At 33.1% G+C, this 15,229-nt stretch overlaps 3 protein-coding genes across 4 annotated transcripts; 1 reads left to right on the forward strand and 2 right to left on the reverse strand.

Moving 5' to 3' along the window:
* Nucleotides 1-6,775: 6,775 nt before the first annotated feature.
* LOC126836410 (E3 ubiquitin-protein ligase UHRF1-like) lies at nt 6,776-11,373 on the reverse strand. 2 transcript variants are annotated; one of them, XM_050569768.1, is made up of 14 exons: nt 11,089-11,373; nt 10,833-10,988; nt 10,101-10,283; nt 9,816-10,021; nt 9,376-9,725; nt 9,116-9,302; nt 8,816-9,041; nt 8,485-8,696; nt 8,254-8,394; nt 8,007-8,163; nt 7,656-7,937; nt 7,493-7,591; nt 7,201-7,383; nt 6,776-6,980 (listed from the first exon to the last, which is right to left on the reverse strand). In XM_050569768.1, exons 2-13 carry the CDS (start codon nt 10,980-10,982, stop codon nt 7,237-7,239), a joined length of 2,340 nt encoding a protein of 779 aa, XP_050425725.1. In that variant the 5' UTR covers nt 10,983-10,988; nt 11,089-11,373; the 3' UTR covers nt 6,776-6,980; nt 7,201-7,236. The 2 variants fall into 2 exon arrangements, with proteins under 2 accessions (XP_050425725.1, XP_050425724.1); XM_050569767.1 differs by having other exon boundaries at nt 6,776-7,383.
* Nucleotides 11,374-11,560: 187 nt separating this feature from the next.
* Nucleotides 11,561-13,660, forward strand: LOC126836581 (dol-P-Glc:Glc(2)Man(9)GlcNAc(2)-PP-Dol alpha-1,2-glucosyltransferase). The gene is made up of 4 exons (XM_050570122.1): nt 11,561-11,901; nt 12,039-12,272; nt 12,334-12,660; nt 12,730-13,660. The coding sequence occupies exons 1-4, from the start codon at nt 11,689-11,691 to the stop codon at nt 13,558-13,560; spliced, it is 1,605 nt and encodes a 534-aa protein (XP_050426079.1). The 5' UTR covers nt 11,561-11,688; the 3' UTR covers nt 13,561-13,660.
* A 291-nt stretch (nt 13,661-13,951) lies between these two features.
* On the reverse strand, nt 13,952-15,045 carry LOC126836749 (DNA-directed RNA polymerase II subunit RPB3-like). The gene has a single exon (XM_050570373.1). The coding sequence runs from the start codon at nt 14,841-14,843 to the stop codon at nt 14,022-14,024; it is 822 nt and encodes a 273-aa protein (XP_050426330.1). The 5' UTR covers nt 14,844-15,045; the 3' UTR covers nt 13,952-14,021.
* Nucleotides 15,046-15,229: the final 184 nt, after the last annotated feature.

The following is a 15,229-nucleotide window of genomic DNA, read 5'->3' on the forward strand; positions in this document are numbered from 1 at the left end:
CCTCCAAAATGTATTTTTATTCGCTTTCGGCATAGAAAATATATAAATAATTATTATTGAAACCATAAAATAAAAATTACACTGCCTATATAATACAAGGCGGCTACGGTGCTGTGCACGTTCGTTGCTAATAATAAAAAATGCATGTTTGTTAAAAAAAAAATACATATACTTTATTGGCAAAGGTCGAGATAATTGCATGGCATTGACCGTCGTACTTGTTGCAAAATAATAACTATAGGAATGTGGTGTTAGCTTGACCGACAAAAAAAGACAAAAAGTGAAATCCAAAAAAAGGGTATCCTAATTTTGGTTTAACTTTTAAACTTAGAACTTACTCGCTATTAGGTGTGTGTGCTTAAAATAATTTATTTAGCTGTAAGTTCACTTACATTACTTTGAAATATATTAAATAAATTGTGTTACTTATTGTTAGACGCTATATTCGTTGTGTATAGTTTATTAAAGTCGCTTCATAAGCAAATAAATTAATTATGTTAATCGCCAACTTAATAAAAGACTTGAAGTTATTAAAAAAAAAAAAAAACACTGAGCTCGTTTAAACCGACAAATAATCTATGAATTGAGAAAGAATAAAATAACAATCAAAGAAAAAAAACAATAATTACTGGGTAGTAGTTAATTACTTATGTATGTGTATATACAACTGTTATTGTATTATAAGTAAGTTATACAAGTTTTTGTTTTTTCGTACGCTCTACATGCGGCATTAGGTTAAAATTATTGGGTAATAGATATATTTAGATGGTATACTATAGTAATAGAATATTACTTTTAAGTGACCAAAGATAGCAAATGGGTCCGTCTAAACAACGGCTCGGATGAGTTACTTTATGAGCTGTTAACGGTAGATTTTTAGACCAATCCATCATACTGCTAAAATAGAGCTGACAATATTATTATCTATTAGGTAACATGAAAGTATTGTGTATTTTTTAAAAAAGGTACTTAAAATTTGTGTGTTTTGTACGTTTGAATAATTTTCAAAATGGGTTTTTCCATTCAAAATTCCTAGCTGAATTCCAAAACTGATTTCGGTGTTTTTTTTAAACAATTTATTGAAAATTTAATTTTGTTTTTGAAGGCAACACTCTACTTTTCAGACAATCTGGAAAAAAATCTAAATCCAAACAATTTCTACTAAATGTAACCTAATGGTTATTGTAACAAATAAAATTCAAAACTTTGTTGCACAATTTCAATCACTCAAGTAAATAAACAATTTAATATCTTCTAAAACAAGAGAGTAATATAAAAATACTTACTAACGACAATAGACGAGCTTTACAATTAATGAATGTCAATACCTAAAAATTACATTCTTCTTCGCCTTATCATAATATTCATATACAAAAAACTGGGCAGTTTGAGACTTTATTCTGAACAGTCCTAATAACCTAAATATTCAGATTTAACTGTTTTTTTTTTTAGTGGGAGATTTATCGATTATTGCCAATTCAAACTTGCTGGGTTCTGAGTATATTCTACAACCCTTTAAGCACCAGCTCAACCCGGGTTGACGTTTTGGGGGGTGTGATTTTTTTGAGTAGATTTTGAAAACAGCGTTTTCACGTCTTGGCGAATGGTAATTAAATATATATATATATTTTTTTTTTTATCAAAGAACGGTGTACGCGCAAAGTTTATTAAATTTTTTATTGTGCTCCACACTGCACCGACCTTGGTAAGGTCGCTGTATAAGTTATTAGGTATATATTATTGTATTTAGGCCACCTTATACACGCCATGTTGTAACCCCTAAAATCGGTTTGTGGGACGGCTTCCTTTTGATCTTTTTTTTTTTTTAATTACTATTAATTGATGAGTATATTTTATTGTAATACATTATACAATTATTATAAATTCCATACGATGCACGGTGTGTGTGTGTGTTGAAACATGTGCGCGTTTGGCCCACATTATCTATTTTTATGTGTGCATATATTATTATTATTATGCCTCGCTCCGGTCAATGATGAAGATGAAGATGATGATGATAGATAATGAGAATATTATATAGTTCAATTTTCGCCCACGCTTTGTGGAAGTCGTAAAACGGTCCAATGGGTTTGTGGAATGTCGGAATTTCGTGAGCTGTTGATGAAGGAAACGGCTACTATATTATTGTTATGCGATTTTTACGAGAATTCCAATAGAGCATGTCATTGTTTTAAATAATAAAATATCCTTTGGCCGAGACACAACGAGCTAGAACGCCAAAGAAACGAAAAACCTGTCATTTAGCTCTTTGGGAAATCTGTTTAAACAGTTTGTGTTTTTTTTTTTTTTAAAGTTATTGTGTTTTAATTCATTATTTCGTATAAATATAATATACATACCTTTGTATAGGTAGACAATTTTTGCATACGAATAAGAAGAATTTGCACAACACTGTACCTGTCTTCCCCGCCATACTATTGTGGTGTATTGTTCTAATTACTAACCTTAGAGAAGATTGTAGACAAAATAATTTCTTGTATTCTTCCATCAATAAAAAAAAAATCCCTTTAAAGCGTTGAAATTATTTTTTAATGTAAAACAGATTTTATTTAGGTATATTTTACTTTATTTTTTAAGTCAAACTGTTATATCTGAAGATGATGTATTGATGTTGACAGTAAACGGATAACTAGCATAATAAATATATATATAATTTAAATTAAACGCGTTTTACCTTTTTATTTTTCATCGACTTCTTGTAAATACTTGTACTGTAATTTTTTTTAGTAGGTATTTTTTAAAAACGATTCGATTTTTTTTTGTATTCTTTTTTCTAGATTCACACCGGGTAGGCGTGTTAAACCGTCCAAATAGACACATTCAGCAAAAAAGTCGCATCTTTTCCTAGAACATAATTTTTTTTTTTTCTACTCGGCAGGTCGCGATTTAGCATAATATAATATATTAAAAAAATTATTATTATTATTATTTAGTCGTACGTTATAATATAGCTGCTACCCATCTACTTATAACGTCGAAGAAAAGGTCAGATAAGTCTTTATTATTCGTTTGTACAGCGGTTGAGATTTTTTGCTTTATGCCAATTCACCGACGGAGAAACAGCCGTTTCGTTTTAAACGTACTAAAAATGAATAATAATAATAATAATAATCATTGTGTCGTTTATTTTTAGAAAATATTTACATTATTATGTTGATATTGTACTACAACCCGTGGGCGGGCTATTTTAAGACGTTTTTATTAAGTACCATAATATATTATTATATTTAAACATTCAATTCCGCGTTTAATGACAAACTGGCATGTTATTTTATAATGTAGTGAATAATAATAATATTCAAAACAACAAGTACACCGCAACCGCAGTCGTGGTCAAAGCGGTTATTACCGGATTGTGGTATGACACGTGGGAATTCCCCATAAAGGCGTTTTTGGCTACCGTTTGATGAGTTAATAACTATTATTATTATTATTGTTAACAAGAATTACAATTATTTTAGAGTTTATAATTATTATTGACTTGTTATTTAATTGCATTCGACTAAATTCGTGTGAAATAGCATTATAAATATTCGCATCCACTCGTTTCTAAATAAGATAAACAAATCAATCAACACACAAAAAAAAAACAAATCATTCTTTCACAATCAAAACCCAAAAATTTGTTCTTAAAACTTTGTGTTTTGGCGCCAAAATTTAACGTTTCAATTAAGTTATTTAGAAAATACGGTAAGTATAACATCATCATTACTATTTATGCATACTAAATTCATACAAAATATGTTTGTGGTTAAGAGTAATAAAAACAAGACTTTTTAAACGTTACCAAAATCACATTCAGTAATTTAGCTTCAAACTTGTTTGGGATATTCATCAATCAATACACTCCTCCCCAAAAAATACCTATACAGCACACCCCTTATTTGTCCTAGGAGGGGTGGAAATATAATTATTATTTTTCGTTTTAAATCTAGTAAGACATACTTTCAAAAAAATTGATTGTAAAAATTTAATAAAAATATCTAAATATTGATATAAATTATATATAAATTAATATAGGTATACTTTTTTATTTTTTGACAGTAAATAGTCATAGAAATAGTATACATAGTGAAAGCAAAACTTATTTCATTATGTTATTCTTTTGAAAAGTAATAAACATATAAACACACTTTTAACATATAAAGCTCCCATTTTCCACCACCTCCCCCTTTGTATAAATACATAAAAAACATTTAAATATAAAAAAAAATCTGAACAAGTAACTGATTCTAATTTTTACATCTCAAGTTCTAAGGCTACACCCGAAAAGTGAAATAAATAAATAGTTTCTATACCTACCTTTTCTGGGGCAAAGCGTTAATAAGTTTACTTTGGGGTTTTTACTGTAAATTGACATTACTATATTTTAAAAATATCCTACACGAGTTTGGAACTAATTCGTCTATTTTTCAACAAATTACTATGTTAAGACCAACAAATTATAAATATTTAAGGTTTTTTTTCGATTTTGAATGGGAATAAATACATTTTTTTCATTTTTATCCTTGTTGTTTACCTTTTGGTAACTACTAATACCTAATTTACTTTCCTACATAAGTAAAAAAAAATACAAAAATAATCCCATTTTTAAAAAAATTAAATATGTCTTTAATTAATAAAATAAAGCTCGTTTCGAGTTCTATTGTTAAGATAATTTAGCCGCAGACAAAAGGTTTAACGACTTGCCGGTTTTAAATATAGAAAAAGCTATTTGTGTTAGACATTGGTCAATAAAAAATACATTATGTTAATGTACGTTTTCTAAAATTACCCTAATAATTAATTCGACTCGTTGTTGCATTTTTTTGTAGGCATATTCCTATCTCGTTGCTATTAGCACAATATATATATATATATAAATATATACCTAGGCACTGTTCACTTAACAGTACTATAAATTAATGAATTTACCAAAATGTTAAGCTTGACGATAAAAAAGGACTTATAATATCACTAGGACTTACATTATTAGTTACTATATGTATATCTGGTTTTAAGAAAACAAACAAGTCAGTTTTTTTTTGCTATGGCTGAGAAGTGTCAGGTACGGTCTAGGATTTTCTATTGTTTTTTTAAAACAGTTATTCGTTTAATAAATTGCAGTTTATGGTTAAGGTGTGTTTACAAATGTAATCAAAGTATAATATTATACGGGGGCTACGTTTAAGGGGCACAGTATAGGCAATTAGTACTCTAACTAGGACACTTCATTATAGTAGGGTTTTTTTTTGTCACCACTTTAACTACAATAGCCAAAAATTAACCATAGATATGGGAGAAGGGGCTTAACGTTTTGGTAAGTCTATAGTATCTTTTTAAATATGTATTCCCTTCCAAAATAATTGCTTGTAAGTTTGTAATTATATATTAATAATATTATATAAACCTATATAATTATGTAAAAAATATTTTGTTGTTACAGTATGCTTTACAACCATTGTGCGAAAAATTGCCTATACCAAACCCCTTAGAAATAGATGTAATATAATTTTCTACAATATTCTAACATTAAGAGATTAAATGTATTTGAAAGCAATTTTAACAACACTTGTATGTTTCTATTAATGTCCCTTATAGAATTGAAGTAAGTAAAACTATTTTATGAGCTATCGCGAGTAGATAGAACTTATACATTATTTTACTTATTGAAATATAACTAATAATATACTATTTATACAAATTCTAGACCAAACAGCTATAGGCAACAGCCTTTTTATAAAGAATAAGAAAATTAAATATACCTTTTAAAAAACTGTTTAAGAGTAGTCTATGAAATCAAAACAAAATGTGACATTTTATAAGACAATAATAATTAATAAGTATAGCTATTAACCTTAAAAGTGTGTTTTTAATATTTACATTCTAATTTATCGTTTTTATCAGAAAATTTACATTGCTTGTTTTTTAACCCAACCGACAAGTCCGCTACAGATAAATACATTGTGGGTTAACCGTACAATTTCAATTTTTCTATGAAATTATTTCCATTTCGAGTACTTGACAAAAAAATAATGGTTTACCATATTTTATTATTAATCTTAAAAAAAAAATAATCAGTCACAATTTTCAATGCCCGATTTAAGACGTCGTATCATTTTTGTTTTGTTCAGGCGACTGGCAAGGTTATCATGGTTACTTATTTAGAAATTTGAACAGTACATGACATTGACTTATCAAAATCTAGTAATTAAAGCATAGCGATAGTTTTTAAATTGAAATTTTCTCTAATCGAGTAAATAGTATAATATACATTTTAATGAAGTGTAAAATCAACAAAAAATTCTAGAAAAATAGACAAACAAGAAAGTGTGTTTCAGTTTCTAATATCTTACACAATATATAAATTAAAAAATTACTGAATAAAAAATCCCTACACGTAATAATATTAAGTTACAAATTAAATTCTTTGTAAATGGACCTCGGTCATCTTAAATCTATTAATTTGGACAATAACCAAGTTTGTCGTCGCTACGCGCTGATCCAAAGGAAACTGTTATTCTTATACTATTATAAATTTGCATAAATTAATAATATGTTCTCAGACAATTAACACCCTCATACAAAAAAAAAAACAACTAAACTATATTCTTTTAGCGTTACGTAGTATTATCGTAATTACTAATATAACATTTATTAAAAAAAATATAATAATAATACCAATAAAAAAAAGTAACTGTATTACAAAATTGAAATCTTAATCTAAATGATTTTTTTTTTTTGGAATATTTGTTACAAAATATCTTAACCCTTTTTTTCTATTAAATACAATCGACGCGGTCACTAAAAATTACTTACAAAGATGCTCTTATAATCTAATATTTTAGTGCGAATTAAATGTACAATAAAAGTAAAATTGAGTTATTCAAATTATAAAATTACCAAATTCGGATCAGATCAGTCTTAGTACAAAAATTATTCAACATTATTCTTATTGTCACAAATGGTGCTTTTCAATACTGAAATAAATAAGTATTAACTGATCCACTAAATAATAATAAACTGAAGATAAACACAAATACTATGATATTGTATTAACATAACATTTTTTAATGTTTGACTGCTTATAAAATAGCTACAATAAAAAAAAATCAATACATTTAATCCGAAATAAGAATTTAGGCAATCTTTTAAAGGAATTTTTTTTTTTTGAGTTTATAAAGAAATAAAAAATATTACTGTTTTGTTTTCCCTTTTATTCTCTCCAATTGACGGTCAGCGGTCCGCGTTGTAACCCGGAAACAGATACAACAATGTGTCGGCCAAATTACTGTTAACGTCCATCGGGTAGTTCTTTCCTAACTCGGCTCTACAAGACGGACACTGGTATACTTGTGCACTGAACGATCTTTTCAGACAGTCCTGTCAATGAGAACGACATTAATTAACCGTAAACTTAACTCTTTAGATCAACGATAAATCTACTTGATAAGACAAAATACACGTAATAATATTTTCTGTCTGTACTCACTTTACAAATATTATGAGAACAGTCGGTCGTGATCGGTTCGAAAACGATTTCCTGACAACATATGCATAGAAATGTTTCTTCGACTCTGTCCAAAAACGCCTAAGGAAATACACAATATTAAAGTACATCAATGTAAATTTTAGTGTTAAAATGTCACAAATACTTTTTTTCCTTTTTCCAACATTTCTTTGCAATCGTCCCAATATTTTTTATTAGCCGTATCGGCCGAAATAAGCGCAGTGGCTTCTTCTTCGAGTTCGTATTGTATCTTTAGTTTTTTGCCCGGACATTCTTGGTCGTCTCCACTCTCCTGAGCGCTGACTGACCCGCTTTTGCACTGTTCGTTCTCCACGATTTCGGCTTCTTTCAGAGCTCTCTTTCTCTTCGAGCCCGGCAATTTATTTTTAGGTTCGTTCACTGCAACTGGTATGTAATTTTCCGGAATCTAAAAAGCGAACAATTCTCATTTTACTATCCGTACGACGGTTTTGGATTTTGGTCAAAAGCAAATTACAATCGTTTTGAGACCAAGTTGAGCCATTCGTTTTTTTCCTTCTTCGGTCCACGGAGCCGGAGCTGGGTCGTCTCGTCTCAGAACAAAGCGCCACACTTTAAAACCGGACAGCCCGCATTCTGGATAATATTTAACCACCTTGTAAAGCCCGTCATACCTGAGAATAAACATCAATATGCTCAACTGTTTTAACATAATATTTTCATTAATGGTAAAATTGTATTTTGAAGGGTAAAAAAAAAATTACCGATTTCCAGTTTCCGGAGCGTATTTAGAATGTTTGCTGAGCTTGTAATTTCTTACAACGCGGACGGGTTTCCCATTTTTCCAATCGGCGGCCGTAGCACCTTTTTCGTCAATTTTCGCATTGCAGTTGAGAGCTAAGGCTCTAAAACAATTATTACAATAATGTAAAACATTTTGTTAACCCTTTTTTTTTTTTAAATATTAACAGATTTCAATTTAATATATACCATACCTGTTGTAGCGCGTCAACTGTTGATCACAGCTCTGCAAAGCTGTACGTTTATTTCCGGACAGGTCACGTCCGCCCGAGCCCGTGTACAAGAACTCGTCCCCGTTGTCGACATCGTCTTCGTAACCTCCGCTCAATACGATACTGAACGCCCCTTGGTTGTCGCGGCCGTGTATTCCGCCGACAGGAGGCCGGTGGATGCCTGCTTCCGAAACCTTTTAGTAAAATAATTTTAATTTACCGACAAATTCAGTTTAATAATATGTGTTTTTATGTGTCGCTTTAAACGCGTTCTTTTCAAACACCGATGTCGACTAATCAAGTAATGGCTTACTTGAACCCGGAATAACCAAGAAGTGCCGACTTCCACTCCGGGGATAGGTCCGAAATGATTTGACGGTACAATATTACATTTTTTTGTTCGACCAACACAAGCCATGCCCTTGCCCCAGTCTCGAGTGGACGTCGACGTCATCGCGGGTGTATTTTTTTTGGATTTTTTCAACTTGCCGCCAGCTTTGACAATCTCATTTTCATCGTTTTTACATGACGGACAATACCTAATGGCAATTGAATTTATTAAAGAAATGTTGAACACAAATTTTAAAAAATTTGCCACAAAACTTATACCGACCAATCGTCGTCTTCTGGAAGTTCCGTCAGTGGCGGATCAAGACAGGTCATATGGTATGGATGATTGCACTCGTCACACATTAACTGTTTGTCGTCATTGTCCTTTCCTCCACAGACACGACATCCGCAATCCTTGCAGTTTTTATCATCATCGTCTTTACACTTGATACAGAATAACGCACCAGCTCCTTGAGTTGGAATTATCGTAACAAATTAGTGTATGTTTATAACAGGGGAAAAACATTGTATTTCAATATTTACTTTCCGTAGTGGGCTTTGTCTGCATGATTTCATCGTCCTCTGCTGTTCTTTCCGAAAGTAGCTTGTAGGGCTCCAGTTGGAATATATCGTCGAGAAACATTAATTGACAGTTGTTCAAAACCGCATTGTCTGCACCGACAGATACGTCGCCAACAACGGCCCGACCTTTCCTGGTGGTCTTAACTTCTTTTACCAGCACATCGTACCAATATCCACGTTCTTTAGGATATTCTGCATTATAGTTCATGAGAACGTGTTCGCCCGGTTTGAGTTCGGTAAAAGGCAATATTTTGTAAGCGTGTGGTCGTACTTCTTGTAGCTGAACTTCAGTTGGTGGCTCTTCGGGACAACTAAACAATAGCATAAAAAATAAAAACAATATTATTATTCAATTTAAATACACCACCAACGACAGTGCTCGAGTTTTTAAATGCATTTACCCATCGATCTCAGTCACATAAATGAGTCCGTCGTTTTCGACTGGACTTTTTGGATTATTGTTCTGATGACTAGGCGCTGGATCTTTTTTTATTTTTATTACTTTAGCTATAAACCAAGAGCCGTAGTGATAGTCCTTAATATCTACGTAGTCACCAATTTTAAAATACTTAGATTCGGTAGAAGCGTCTTCTTCGACGGCTGTATCCTAAAAATCATATTTTTGATGTTATATTTTTATTTTCTACACGCAAATAAATATATTATTATTAAAAACAACAACATACTTGATCAATAGCTGAACTCGTGGTTGATACGTCAGTATTGGTTTTTTCCTTTTTTGCCTTTATAGTATCTTTAGAATTTGGTTTGTTCGATTTATTTATTTCCGGAACTACTACTTTTATCATCAGTTGAATAACATCGTTTATATTAATATTGTAGTCAAACAATCTATATTGATCTTCAAGCTAAAAAATAAAATATTTCAAATTAGTTGATTGCAGTTGTTTAATAACCAAATAAAATAGCAAATTCATTACAATAAAATACTAGAAAAAAAAAATATTAAAAGAAATGATATGATTAAAGAATGATACGAGAACAAGTAAAAAAGCCATCCTCTTAATCCACAATATATGTTCCAAAACTATTTTTGAGGAATAAGCCTAATTCTAATAATATCGGATAAAGTTACATCGTTATGCAAGCTTATTTTAGGAGGACGATTGAAAGGTATTGCGGCAGTGAGTAGAGCTCATTGTGGTTAACGTTGTGCAAGTCAATGCGTTAATCCTTGCAAGAGATGACGTAGCGCTCTTTTTATTCAATTTGTCGTCAAAAAGATAAAGTGATTTTTGAACCATTTAAATTTCCTAATGGCTGATTAGAAAAAAACTATAATTTAGCGTAAACAAAAAGGTAAAATATTAAGTGTTATGTTCAACTAGAGTTGTTAGATGTGACCGCCGGTAAAAGCGCTACGAGTGGGCAGATCAAATAATCGAGAGTGTTCTCACTTGTTTGCCTGCGAAAAACAATCGTTGCTTGTCGGGCGAGACGTTGCATTTTTCTTCAACGAGTTTCTTGAACTCTTTGACCACCATCGTCCTCGACGTCGGTATCGTGACTGACACGCCGGTGTCCATCATTCTCACTTGCACGTACATGTTTGTCTGAAACGATAAATGTCGATAAACCACGTTGGCGTGCATTGTACAAATATACAACCGATTGACAACTCAAAATTATATATTATAATAATATAGGTTTTACCTGGTAAATTCAACAGACAACACCAAAGTTTTTACAGTAATTTATTGAAAGTAACGTTCAACGTCAAACGGTATTCGGACGGCAGCGGTTGGCCGACGAGTTCAACACAAACCTCTAGGTGTAATAATAATTTTCTAACATTTTCATATTCTATTTTGTTTGGCTAAAATTATTTTCTTACACCTATTTGTCACTTCACTAAGGTGGAAAAAAAATTGCTTACTTAAGCGTAGACCAAGACGAACCATGCACTATCAAAGTACAATGGTACATTGCGTTTATTTTATTATTTTCCATTGCAAAACAAATTGGCGGGCAAATGCCGAATCTAGTGTGCGGTTGTATTGTACTTTGTACGATTTTAAGTTAATGGTTAAAGGGAACATGTCATGGAAGAAAACCCAAACGGGCCGCTCGTTCCACTGGAAACGACGTTATCAGTCTTATCACTGTTATCACTTTGAACGTCAGATTCAAAAATCACATCGGAATTTTTCAAAATTGTAAAATATACTAATTTGCATGTCTAGTTATTCGATTTAATGCAATTTATTATATGATTTCAATCATGAAGTGAAAAAAATTAAAAACCATTCCCCCATGCCTCCGCCGCAGCGCAAATGCAGAAAACGGTCCGCGGGATGGAAAAATGTGTTGGACGTTTTGCCCGCTCTGTGTTTGTCCGCCGTTACTTACGGTTTGTTGAAATTCCCAGTACAACGACAACTGGGATCGGACCGAGACTATTATTATATAGATGAAGAATTTCACGTGCCCCAAGCTCGACATTATTGTTTGGGCGATTTCCAAAAAGTTAGTATTAGTGGTTTTTTGTTTAGGCTTCAGAAATGTACATATGTATACAGATTATTGTTAAATATTTTATTCCTGACAACCTAGGTTTCTTTTAAAATTAATATTTAATATTCTATTTTTTTTTTTTATTTCAGTGGGATCCGAAAATAACAACGTTGCCTGGCCTTTACTTGTTGTCGGCCGCTCTGATAGTTCCAAGCGTGTGGCTAAATCGTACTCTATTATCGTTGGTAGGACTTTTCTACGAAAACTCCAACAAGGACATCATCAACCCTTGTACGTTAATGACTCTGCGTGCTGTAAATGCAATCGGAGCGCCGGCATGTTTATACTTGAGTTATCGTCGTTGTCTTCGATTGTTGTTACAAGTGAGTTTTGTTTGAAATTCAATTGAGAACGTAATATATAATAATAATTTTTATGTTTCAGAAAAGAAACGGACAAAGTGTAATTTCGGAGTGGACGATAATGTTTTTGGCGATGAGCGTAGCTATATTTCCAGTTATTTATGCTCCGTACTCTTTTCTTTATTACACAGACGCCTGGGCTACGGCCTCGGTTTTCCTGTGGTACTCGTTTCACTTGGACAAATCGTCCAGTTTCTGGTTAAAGATAGTTTTGGCCATGTTTTCCGTGTTGTGCCGCCAAACCAACATAGCGTGGATCGTATTCTCTACTATTGTGGACGTGTGCCGTTGCGCTGAACAAGTATACCCTCCGATACAAAATAGCGCATCCATAACTTTCTATATTTGGGTGAGTATTTTTTTGGATTTTTTATTATCGTATTATACAAAAATATTTATCAACTTTTTTTTTTTACAGACTTGTATTACGCAGATTTTCTATTTTACGTGGAAAAAAAAGAATGGCTCTAGAAAATGGTCGACGCTTATTAGAACCTGTTGGCACGAGTCAAAATCAAATATCGTAGTCATCGGTTTGTTTGGCTGTTTCGTTATTTTTATCAACGGAGGCGATGTGGTCGTCGGCGATCGAAAAGCCCATACACCAAGCGTACATCCGATGCAGCTGTGCTACTTTGTGGGCTTCACGTTAGTTTTTTCTGTACCTCGATTGCTATTGACGTTTTATAACCGTATTAAAAATTCCAAAAACCGACTGAAAACCATTTGGTTGTTTAACGATAATATGCGTATTGACGAAATGCCCAAAACGACATTCATAGCTCTTGCAGGAGTGTCGACCGCTTTGGTTTACTCAAACACCATAGCTCACCCTTACTTGTTAGCCGATAACAGACACTACACGTTCTACGCTTGGCGATTACTATTTGGACCCAGCAAACCCGTATGGTTAAGGTATTTACCTGTGCCGCTGTACGCCTACGGGCTGTACACTGTGGACTCGACATTGACGCGATTGTCGCCGGCTTATAAATTGGCGTACTGGACATCGACTTCAGTCGTCCTCTGTGCTCAGTTCCTCTTGGAGCCACGTTACTTTGTAGTTCCATATCTTGTGTATCGATTGTATACCGATGGCAATGAATACAACAACATTACGTGTAAAATGGCCGTCTTTGAGTTTGTCATGTATTCGTGTTTAAATTTAATTATCATGTCGATATTTTTGTACCGTCCTTTTACATCGACCATGGACGATTCTGGCCGTTTAGATAGATTTACCTGGTAGAAACAAAATTCGTGTTTAAATATTTATAAAACCATACATTTTATTTATATTATAATACTAAATTATTATTGTTGCAAAATAAAATATTTTTTTACCATGTAAAATTTCTGTGGAGTTTTTAAATTTTTTAATTAGGCCAACGATAATCCGCATTTAATAATTGGTGTAGAGGTACTTAACAGAGAACTACTAGAGAGAATATTAGAAAAACTATTTATATAATATTATGTATTTTATATTAATTAGTACAAAAAATGTGCTTACAAAAATTCTATAATGTGCATAATGTACATAAATTACTACAATTTGAACAATAAGAAATATTAATAAATTAGCTAAAAAAATGCATACAAATGTACACATAATTGTCTTGACACACAAAAATGAAAGTGAATAGAAAACATCTTTAATGTTTACAAAAAAAAATAAAAAGCTTATATCTAAATGTATACTATAATGATTTAATTAATTTCTAGAGCGTTTATATCGGGTATTTGACACAAATCGGTCTGTAGGTTCGATAATTTTCTCTTTAGAGCAGTTACACCCATCAAGACTATGTTTTCTGGTTTCAACGCTCCGCTGCTTTCTACGTTGAAGAAAAACTTATGCGGTTTGCTCCTCCAGTTGAATGGACCTTGGTGTTGACCTTCACCCAACTCTGAGTATTCGCTTTTTGGCCATTCGTCAGGCTTCGGGAACAGCGTGTGCCGCATCGTGTTGTCGGGGTCGTACTCAAAGCTTACACCGGTGGTCGGATTCCACTTGGCGTGCTCCTTGCCGAATCCCTTGCGGGCGAAAGCCCGCACTTTTAGTTCCTGACCTTTGCGTAACTTGACAATCAGAATGCCGTCTTGTTCGCCGTACTCGGACACGTCCCTGTCCCGGGACGTGACGGGTATTACGTTGGGATGGTTACTGATCAGGTCGGAGGTGGTCACGTTCCTCGTCTGATCGCCGGTACACTTGACGTGCAAGTTGAACTCGACGCTGCAATCCTGACAGAACTCCAAGCACGAACAATCCCTGGAATACTGTAAGCGGTCGACCACTCCGTCGGATGTCAACGGCACCAAGCCGATGCGGGACGCTATGAACTCATCGCTCAACACCGTGTTGTTGACGTCCAGCTGGACCCAGTCGATAGCCAGAGTGGGCGTCTCGGCGATGAACACCCTACGCAAGCTGTTCGCTACGCTCAGGTCGGTGTCTTCGATTTGGAATTTTATTGAATCGGATGTCACGTCGGTTATTTGTACCGAAGGTACGTTGGCGTAGGGCATTGCGGATTTGGTTTAAAAATTAAAAACAATTAATAAAAATTTAAAATCACTGTCGAGTCCTAGTCCGGATTTTCGATAAAACCGTCGTTCCAGTTGAACAGATTACAATAAACTAAATTAATGAATTAAATAAAATCGTTTATGTGAAATAGCGGTGATAGTTAAACTACAATATTCGATAAAACAACAAAAACAATAACGGCTTTTATACGAAGAGCGTCCCAAGCTAAAAACCGATCATTACTGCGATGGCCGACGATGCCGGTCGCCGGTAAAACTACTGGTGTTGCCAAAATAACAACCGCCCAGTGTTGCCAATTAAAAAAAAAACCCAGTACAGTGATGACGGGGAGATCGCGGGGCTACAGGATTTATTATAACTGAAA

This window comes from Adelges cooleyi, unplaced genomic scaffold (genome assembly GCF_023614345.1).
Source record: "Adelges cooleyi isolate 19-005CV unplaced genomic scaffold, UGA_ACOO_1.1 ACOO_flye_CR_arks_rails_tigmint_CR_PRNA_247, whole genome shotgun sequence".
In the NCBI taxonomy this organism is placed as follows: Eukaryota; Metazoa; Arthropoda; class Insecta; order Hemiptera; family Adelgidae; genus Adelges; species Adelges cooleyi.